Source organism: Oncorhynchus clarkii, chromosome 4 (genome assembly GCF_045791955.1).
Source record: "Oncorhynchus clarkii lewisi isolate Uvic-CL-2024 chromosome 4, UVic_Ocla_1.0, whole genome shotgun sequence".
Classification (NCBI taxonomy): domain Eukaryota; kingdom Metazoa; phylum Chordata; class Actinopteri; order Salmoniformes; family Salmonidae; genus Oncorhynchus; species Oncorhynchus clarkii.
The window spans coordinates 22,997,474-23,006,494 of NC_092150.1; the positions used below are offsets into that span (position 1 = coordinate 22,997,474).

Here is a 9,021-nt window from a genome sequence, read left to right on the forward strand (position 1 = left end):
TAATGGGGGGGGGGGGGGGGGGATGTGAATTGTTTTGCTCTTGAGAAAAGGGTGCCATTGAAAGGAGTGATTACTTGGGTAGCAGTACATGTAAAAGTTGACCAAGTGAAGGGGAAGATTCCTGGTGTTTATGATGCTTGTCGTTTGTTGCCACGCAGTCAGGGTGGCGTGAGTGGTGAAATGAGAATCATTGCCTGTTCTTTTGAGTTTTGATGAGTCTTTTCCAGACAAAGTGATGTTAGAATATACGTTTTCCTGTTTGAGCTTTTGTGCCAAATATGTTACCTTGTTACATGTGTCAAGCTTATGGACATGTGGCAGCAGTGTGTAGGAGGGAGGTTCCTAGTTGTAAGACGTATGCAGAAGGACACGAGACAAAGGAATGTGTAGCGTTGGGGGAAAGTAGTGATATGTGTTGATTTTATTTTTCAAGCTAAGTATAAGGGAGTTGTACTCCAGTCTAGTAGGGGGCGGTAATGCAACATTTATTGGATGCCAACCGCCGTTAAACTTCACCGAAGAAGATTGGTGGAGTCTGGCTGACGTTGGGAACACATGTGGCAGAAGTGAGAAAGAACAGCGCGAGCAAGATGGTGGCCACCAGAAGAGGAGTACGCGTATGCTCCCCAACTAAAACAAACTCCGATGAATCCTCTGGAGTTACGGTAGGTTTTAATTGCGTGATTATATGTATGATTTAGATACAGTTCAGCGCATTTCGTACATACAGGTCGTTTTCAGTGTGTAATACTTGATCGTTCATATTCACGTGGCAACAAGCTAGCTAGCCTAGCTTGAGTCCCTCATTTGTTTTGCTAGCATAAAAATATTTAGTCCACTATTGTTTTTAGGAGGCAATCCGTTGTATACAAAAAGTACAGTGTAAATGGCAATATTGAAGTTACACACTCACAAATTAGTCCTGGAGAGCTTGCTGCTGTTAACTAGTTAGAGAGTTTTCTTTCAGCTCATCACGTACACCTAAATCAAATAGTTGGCTAACGTTAGTCAATTACCACGTTTTCATCAAATCACATTTTGTCACATGTGCGGAATACAACAGGTAGACCTTACCGAAACCAAAAATTCAGTTAAGAAAATATTTAAAAAAAAATATATATATATATATATATACCAATACTAACATACTGTGTGTGGAAGTTTACAAACGACACCAAATAAGTGTACCAGAGAGTCTCTTCTAACAAATGTGTAAAGGCCTTTATTACTGCAAAGACTAAAGTTGCATGCATGCATTCATGAATGCAATTGCAGACATGTTGCAGTTAATTTATTGTTTAGGCTAATTGTTCAAGGCTAACAAAAGGTGTAATGCATCCACATAAAGCGTACTTAATGTTTTTAATTATTTTCACTGCATCAGGGTTAGCGTCAGGGAAGGCACCAATTCAACTGCGCACGGAAGATGAGGCTGTGTTTCAGAACCGCAGACAGCAATGCTGGTGAAAGCCCATTTGTCACAAAATAATATTATTTGTAATAGTGTTGCAAAATTCCAGGAATTTTCAATTAATTCACTAGTTTTCCATAACTCGTGGTTGGAGGAATCTGGATTTCCTGTTTATTCCATCCTGATTCTGGCACACATCCCCTGGTCTTCCCATAATCCCGGTTGAATTTATTTAAAGTTCTATTAATTTTGCAACCCTAGTTGCACCATTGTTCTTATAATACAATCATATACAATTTATGTAGGCCATGTCTTGAGCTGTGCTCAAATACCCATACTAACAAACAATGTACTACACATAATGAGTATATACACACACTACATACTAATAGTTCATTTTACTATACTGTAAATGAACGGTATCCTTTCAGTTGAGCATACAAGCGCTTTGCCTGTCTACTGGAAGTTGATGCTGTTGCTAATCACTTTCTTGCTAGCTAGCATAAAAAAATTACTAACTAGACATCGTACGACTCCATTAACAATGTCCACTGAGAACGCACAATAACTATAGCACTTAGCTAAGAATGAATTGAATAATCAAGTCCATACATGTTGGGTAGTTAGCTCGACAGCATATAGTTAATATACTGGCATGTTCGATGTATTAGTAGCCAAGTAACATTATGTAGCTAGCTAATATATTGGTACACACAACTGCTGTAATGATATGCGATGCGATTCTTCAGGTTAGCGTATCTAACAAATTGTTAGCCAACAATGTGTAACGTAACTTGTTGAAAAGGCATTACTTTATTACATTGGTCAACATTTCCTTAAATGTGTCATTTGTTAAAGCAATTCATTTGTATCCACTCTTGTCAGACTTCGGCTGCACATTTCCCGCCACTTTCTTCTAATCTAAAATTGTGAAGCCACGCCCATTTTCTTAAGAATCAAATTATTGGCCCTAAAAGCAAGGAAATGTTTTATGTGTGTATATATATGTGTATATATATATATGTATGTATGTATGTATGTATGTATGTATGTATGTATGTATGTATGTATGTATGTATGTATGTATGTATATGTGTGTGTAAATATAAATAAAAGCAAGGGGGGCAAAAAAAAAAATATATATATATATATATATATATATATATATATATATATATATATATTACTTTAGTGTATTTAGTAAATATTTTCTTAACTGAATTTTTGGTTACGGTAAGGTGTAATACCTGTTGTATTCCGCACATGTGACAAAATGTGATTTGATGTAAACGTGGTCATTGATTAATGTTAGCTTGCTATTTGATTTAGGTGTAAGTGATGAGCTGAAAAAACTCTCAAATGTCTTCCACACATTGGACTTCCTCTTTCCTTCCTGAGCAACCTGTAAACATACCCCCTTTTCAAGTTTGTTTGTCAAGTCCTCTGCATCCATTATGCTGCTGTGTTGGAGTTTGTTATAACCAATTTATTGATGTCATTATGATATGCTATAGGTCAGGCTCTATTGGTTATGTACATGTGATGTGTACATGTCACGTAAAGAGAGCAAGGGTTGAGGGAATAGGGAATGTTTTTCCTAAACAAAAGAGGGATTTGGTAACAACTTTTCAAGTAAGAAACTAGAAATGTCTAATTATGTTGCAGCTTCAGCCCCACCCACTTACTGTTCTATGTATGGTTGCTGCAGCAGGGAGATGAAAGAGCGACAGCGTGCGCCCAGCCACACAGGCACTAACTGTCTTTTTTAACACAGCAAGGCAAGTCCGGCCCAAATCAACTGCCGTCGGGCTCCCTCTGGAGTCATTTGTGTGTCTCATTTCATCAAACAGTGTGCATATAGTTTACTTTATTAAAACATACAGGGTGTTTTTATATATGGAAAAATAAACGTTAAAAAAATGTGATTGGTCGAAAGAAAAGACCTCTTGGTCGCCCAAGGTTTGTTTTAGTTGGGGACATTCCTACTCCCTACCTTGTCGCCTTACCCAGTATCGAAGGCGTGGCAATTTTCCAATGTCATTCAACTTTTAGGTGTTTTGTCACGCGTCTCTTTCCATTCATCAAATGGCTGCTGCACAGTTTGGATTGATTGATTTTGATCAGTTAAAAAAATGTATACAGTATCGATTAAAGGTTTGGACACCTACTACAGTGTTTTTCTTTATTTGGACTATTTTCTACATTGTAGAATAATAGTGAAGACATCAAAACTATGAAATAACACACATGGAATCATGTAGTACCCAAAAAAGTGTTAAACAAATAAAAAATATACTTGAAATTCTTCAAAATAGCCACCCTTTGCTTTGATGACAGCTTTGCACAGACTTGGCATTCTCTCAACCGGCTTCATGAGGTGGTCCCCTGGAATGCTTTTCCAACAGTCTTGAAGGAGTTCTCACATGCTGAGCAGTTGGCATGCGAGAGGTTACAGGTCTACAGTCAGTGTCCATATTTGTTACAATTCCATTTAACCCATATGAACTTATTTATGGATACAGGGATCCTTGTGAGCGGGATATCAAAGGTGCATGTAGCTTATCCAGAATAAGACCGTACGCAGGATATATTGTGTGCATGTAAACGTGGTCAAAGTCTTGATGAGTTCATTAGTCGTTTTAGTGCTGCTCCGCTGTCAAACATACCTGTGTATTTGATGGTTGTCGATTCCCGAAACACCCAACACTTTTCAATAGATTCATCATACCAGAGATTGATTTGATTTAATAATATATATATAATATAAATAAATAAATCAATAAAATGCTATAAAGTAATTTGTCTCAAGTTCAGAAGTACCGGTATTGACAAATAATGTTTCTCCACAGGCCACTCCAGCGTCCACTCGGAGAACCAGGAGGACAGCTGATAAAGGGGAGACTGCAACCCAGTCTGAGGTTACCAGTGACTCCCAGCAAGATGTTCCCTCCAAGGCCCAGAGCCCCACCGGGAAGAGGAAGACCAGGGTGTCTAAACGCGAAACTGTCTCTGCTAACCAGGTAGACTCCACCCATGAAGCTGACGTGTCCGAGTCAGATTCCTGCTATTCTGCTATATCAGATATGGAGGCTATCCCCGACACACAGCCAGCTCGCAGGGGCCAAAGGAGAGCTGCAGGTGGGGACCAGCCTGACTCTACGAAGGAGGAGGACGTGTCTGAGGTAGACTCTTGTTCATTGTCTGTCTCCAGAAGACCAAACACTCGCAGAGCCACCAGGAGTCTGAGGAAGGCTGTTCTCACAGACTCTGCCAAGAAGGACAATTATGTTTCAGAGGCAGAGTCCTGCAGCTCTGTGGTGTCTGAGTCCAAGGTGCCTGGCTCGCAGACCAGAGTGACCAGGAGGACTGCCGTGTCCAGCAGCCGTGCTTCTTCAATGTGTCACACCGAGGACACAGAGCTTTCTGATCCTGAGTCCTGTGTCTCTGGTGATCAGACCTCCACAGTGCGCAGAGTTACCAGAAGCAGGAGAGGAAGGTTTGTTGAAGCTATCCCCATGCATTTGGAGGAAACCACCGATGGCTCCAACTCTCCTCTACCCCGCAGGAGAAGCAGAAGTGTGTGTAAAGGATGTCCCTGTGACCCTCTGAGTCCCCAGGACTCAGAGAGCTTTGCGTCTGGGCCAAGCATGACTCCCAGGAGGTCCACTCGCAGGCTGTCTGAGCTGAAACAAACAGGCACCACTGTTTCAGACTCTGAGTCTGACCTGACTGATGTGTATACCCCTCTGGGGAGCCCTAGGTCGGTGAGAGGTAGGGGCACTCCCTGCAGTAGTCGCACTGGATCCAACAGCAGTTCCAGGGCAGCACCAGTTACCCGGCTGACAGCCAAGGCCCTGGATATACTAGTTGAGAAAGCCCTATGCCAGTCAGATAAGGTGAGAGCATCCGGGGTTGCTGAAGAAAGTGTAGTGTTGAAGGACACCGTCGACGCTGATCCAGGCTGCTCCATGATAGAAGAGGTGGGGGAAGAAGATAAGACTCTAACCGTTGAGAATGCAGCACCTGCTCGGGAGCATACAGGGAGTGTGACAGTCTCTGAGGATGCAGAGATGCCAAAGGTCACTAGTGTACAACAGGATTCAGCCGAGACAACCGCCAGGGAAGACCCAAAGAAGAATACCTCTATGGTGGATGTCCCTGTTCAGGAAAACATACAGGAGAAGGTGACCATCAGTGAGAGTGCTGATACAGAGATGGCTGAGGCAGTCTGTGAGCCTGCAGTGGAAGCAGAAGACCAGCAGAGGGAGCTGTCCACTGAGGATGCAGCCGATGCGAACACCCCAGTGATAATTGAACAGGAGACGATGACGCCAGCTGATTCACAAGTCTCTCTTAAGCAAACAGTAAAAGTAGCAGCGTGTGAAAATGTAATGTCCCCTGTTATAGTGGTGTCTGAGGAAGCGGATGAAAAGACCGTGGATGTAAACACCCACACAGATCCTCAATTGGAGGTAAAGAACAAGGAATGTCAGGCAGTGCCTAGTGAGGAGGCTATGGATGTCAGCAGCACACTAGTAACTGAGAATAAAACGGCTGACCAAGATGAAGCCCCTCACACCACAGAGCCCATTAAGGTGACCTCCAGCCTGAGCCTGAAGGTCAGTGTATCTGATGCTGACAAGCTAGAGGAGTCCAGAGACTGTGTCATCATACAGAAATCTGGCGTGATCAGTCTGCTGGAGAGCAGTGACGATGAAGAGGATGACGATGGCAACAGTCGGCATTCTGGGGAAGGGGATGAGAGGGAAAGACAGGGTTCTGATGGTGACGAGGAAGCTGTCTGTATAGAGGAGGCGGCAGGCCCATCCAGACCCCAAGCTGCTGCTCAGTCCTCAGCTGATGGCCTGTTTGTCATAGACACCCGGCCTGGCCTTCAGTCAGATGAACATTACTACGTGGATGAGAAGGAAGAGGGAGACACGGAGGCCATTGAAGAAGCGCAAGATGAGGAAGAATTTGTTGATGAAGAGGGAGATGATGATGATGACGAAGATGAACAAGTCCTCTTCACAAGCAGAAATCCACAATTGTAAGTATCTGTTTTGGTCATGCAAATGTCAGTTGTCATCTGTGCTTTAAAAATGTCTGTTTAATTTGACAGTTGTGGCTCCAGCACCACAATGCCATTTTATTCTGAATGGAAAGCAGGATTTGTTTTTTTAATCTAATGCAGTGGAGCTATTTTATTGAATTGCAATGCCAAGCACGTATAAAGAATTTTCACATTCATTTTCATTAATTAACGTATCAAGATTGAGCCAGTTGGAGAATGGACAATGCTGTGCCTCCTGGGTAATTATTTGTTACAATCTGTTATAGGAAAGAGTTGTCCAGCCGTATTGACCCGGGCCTGAAAGTGAAGGAGCTTGGGGGATTATACATCAATTTCGATGGCAGCAAATCAAAGACAGTCTCTAACTCCCTGAAAAAACTGAAGGAACAGAAGAGCCAAGATGAGGTAAATGACTAATTGATTTTGTTTTGAAGGTGATATATGGTGTATAATTGGTAATAAATTGTGTAGTTATGCAAGGCTGGGTAATTCAATGAGGAAGTATTTCATGCAATTTCAAACCTTTCGACTTTAATGGATCTGTGTTTTTTTTAAATGTTCTCCTACATTGTGATTTATTTTCTCTGTTGGCAGTTGATGAAGAAGAGTGTTATTGGCCCAGAGTTTGAGAAGAGGGATTCTGTGCCTCCATACAGGGAGTCCAAACAGGCTGCGAAACTGAAGCGCAAAGTGAGTACAAGTCCATATACCCTTGTTTATTAATTTAGAAGAGAAAGTAGCAAACACCAACAGTGTGATGCAAGGACAAGTAGTCATTATAGTTTGACTACATTTGAGCTATTTTTGTTCAGTTTGTTCACTCATCGACTATCCTGACTGACGTGTTTCCTTGTCTTGCCATGCTCAGGAGGAGAGGGACAAGACCACTGGAGCCGGCTGGTTTAACATGAGGGCTCCTGAAATGACAGAGGAAATAAAGGGTGACCTCAAAGCACTGAAAATGCGTGGAGCAATGGACCCCAAGCGGTTTTATAAGAAGAATGATAGAGATGGATTCCCCAAGTACTTCCAGGTCAGTAAGCATCTAACCCTCAACTGTGCTCGGTTTTCTCAGTGGTCCATGTTATTCAGGTAAATGCTAGATTGTACAAGTGTCTGGAACTGTTTGAGGCATGCGACACCATTTTCCCACAATAAATTCCATAAAAAACAATTCCCAAAACCAATTTTCTGTCGCAGGTTGCTACAGTAGTAGATAGCCCTGTGGACTTCTACCATTCCCGTGTCCCGAAGAAAGACCGGAAGAGAACCATGGTGGAGGAGTTGCTTGCTGATGCAGAGTTCAGACAGTAAGTTTCGGTTTCTGTGTCATGTACGGTATTGAATTTCATAGCTTGTGTGTTCCTGAAAATATGCTTTTGGCATACAGTTCATGGGTATGCAGAACAATTGAATTGACATCAAATACCTGATATGAACTACTTGAATTGTCAAGCGCTAATACTTTCCCTTTAACTTCAACAGCAACAACAAGAAGAAATACCAACAGATCATGACAGAAAAAGCAGCCATTGGTGCTGGCAAGAAGAATAGGAAGAGTAATAAGTTCAGAAAGTAACAGTGACTGAGTGATGTAATACACAATGCAATCATATGACTGTATTGAGACCCATAATATGTTAATGTCTTAATCAAAGCCTATTAATTAAACATACAATTTAGTGGCTGCATGGAGCTAAAGCTCTTTATAAATTTGTCACGTAACATGAACAATCTGTATCAACATATTTTTACTTTGTAATTTAGAGGTTCACATTAGTAGCTATTAATAAAAAACATGTAGATTTATACAGTATGTATGCATAGCCACAATAAGCCTATGCTATACTGGCTAAGCCGACGAGGTTCAGAATTCATTTTTCAAACATATTTTCCCTGACAAATATCTGATATGGATTGAGATTTATTGTTTTAGAAGTCAAATTACTAAAATACTACAGGATAAAACAAACAGGACACGTCTACTTTTATAGGAAAGTTAGATTTAACTTAGTTAGACTTTTTTTTAACTAGGCAAGTGAGTTAAGAATAAATTATTTACAATGATGGCCAAACCCAGATAACGCTGGGCCAATTGTGCGCCACCCTATGGGAATCCCAATCACGGCTGGATGTGATACAGCCTGGAATCAAACCAGGGACTGTAGTGACGCCTCTTGCACTGAGATGCAGTGCCTTAGACGCCTGCGCCACTCAGCAGCCCAAGCACTAATATTGTTGAGAACATGTCTGTGCTAGCTCAACTTTCATTATTTTAATAAATCAAAACCAGTTTGAACCGTTGGTTGACATTCTTTGGCTCCATCCTGAGAAGCCAATTGAGTTGGCTGAACTGGCTGCTTTGTGCCTAAAGGGACTGTTTTACAATAGCTCTGTTGTCTGTAACCCTTCCCAATATCTGTATATTTGCTGGAACATCAAACAGATTTTCTTGTCTCTGCCGATGCAAATCCACATACAAAGAGATCAAATGAATAAACATCTGCTCACCCAGTTTCTACCCAGAAAAATCTTG

The 9,021-nt window shown here is 41.6% G+C and overlaps 1 protein-coding gene across 1 annotated transcript; it reads left to right on the forward strand.

Moving 5' to 3' along the window:
* The first annotated feature begins 529 nt into the window (after window positions 1-529).
* Window positions 530-8,784, forward strand: LOC139406611 (deoxynucleotidyltransferase, terminal, interacting protein 2). Its single transcript, XM_071149382.1, has 7 exons — window positions 530-665; window positions 4,261-6,461; window positions 6,752-6,890; window positions 7,080-7,175; window positions 7,354-7,518; window positions 7,686-7,795; window positions 7,971-8,784. Exons 1-7 carry the CDS (start codon window positions 591-593, stop codon window positions 8,062-8,064), a joined length of 2,880 nt encoding a protein of 959 aa, XP_071005483.1. The 5' UTR covers window positions 530-590; the 3' UTR covers window positions 8,065-8,784.
* The last annotated feature ends 237 nt before the right edge of the window (window positions 8,785-9,021 follow it).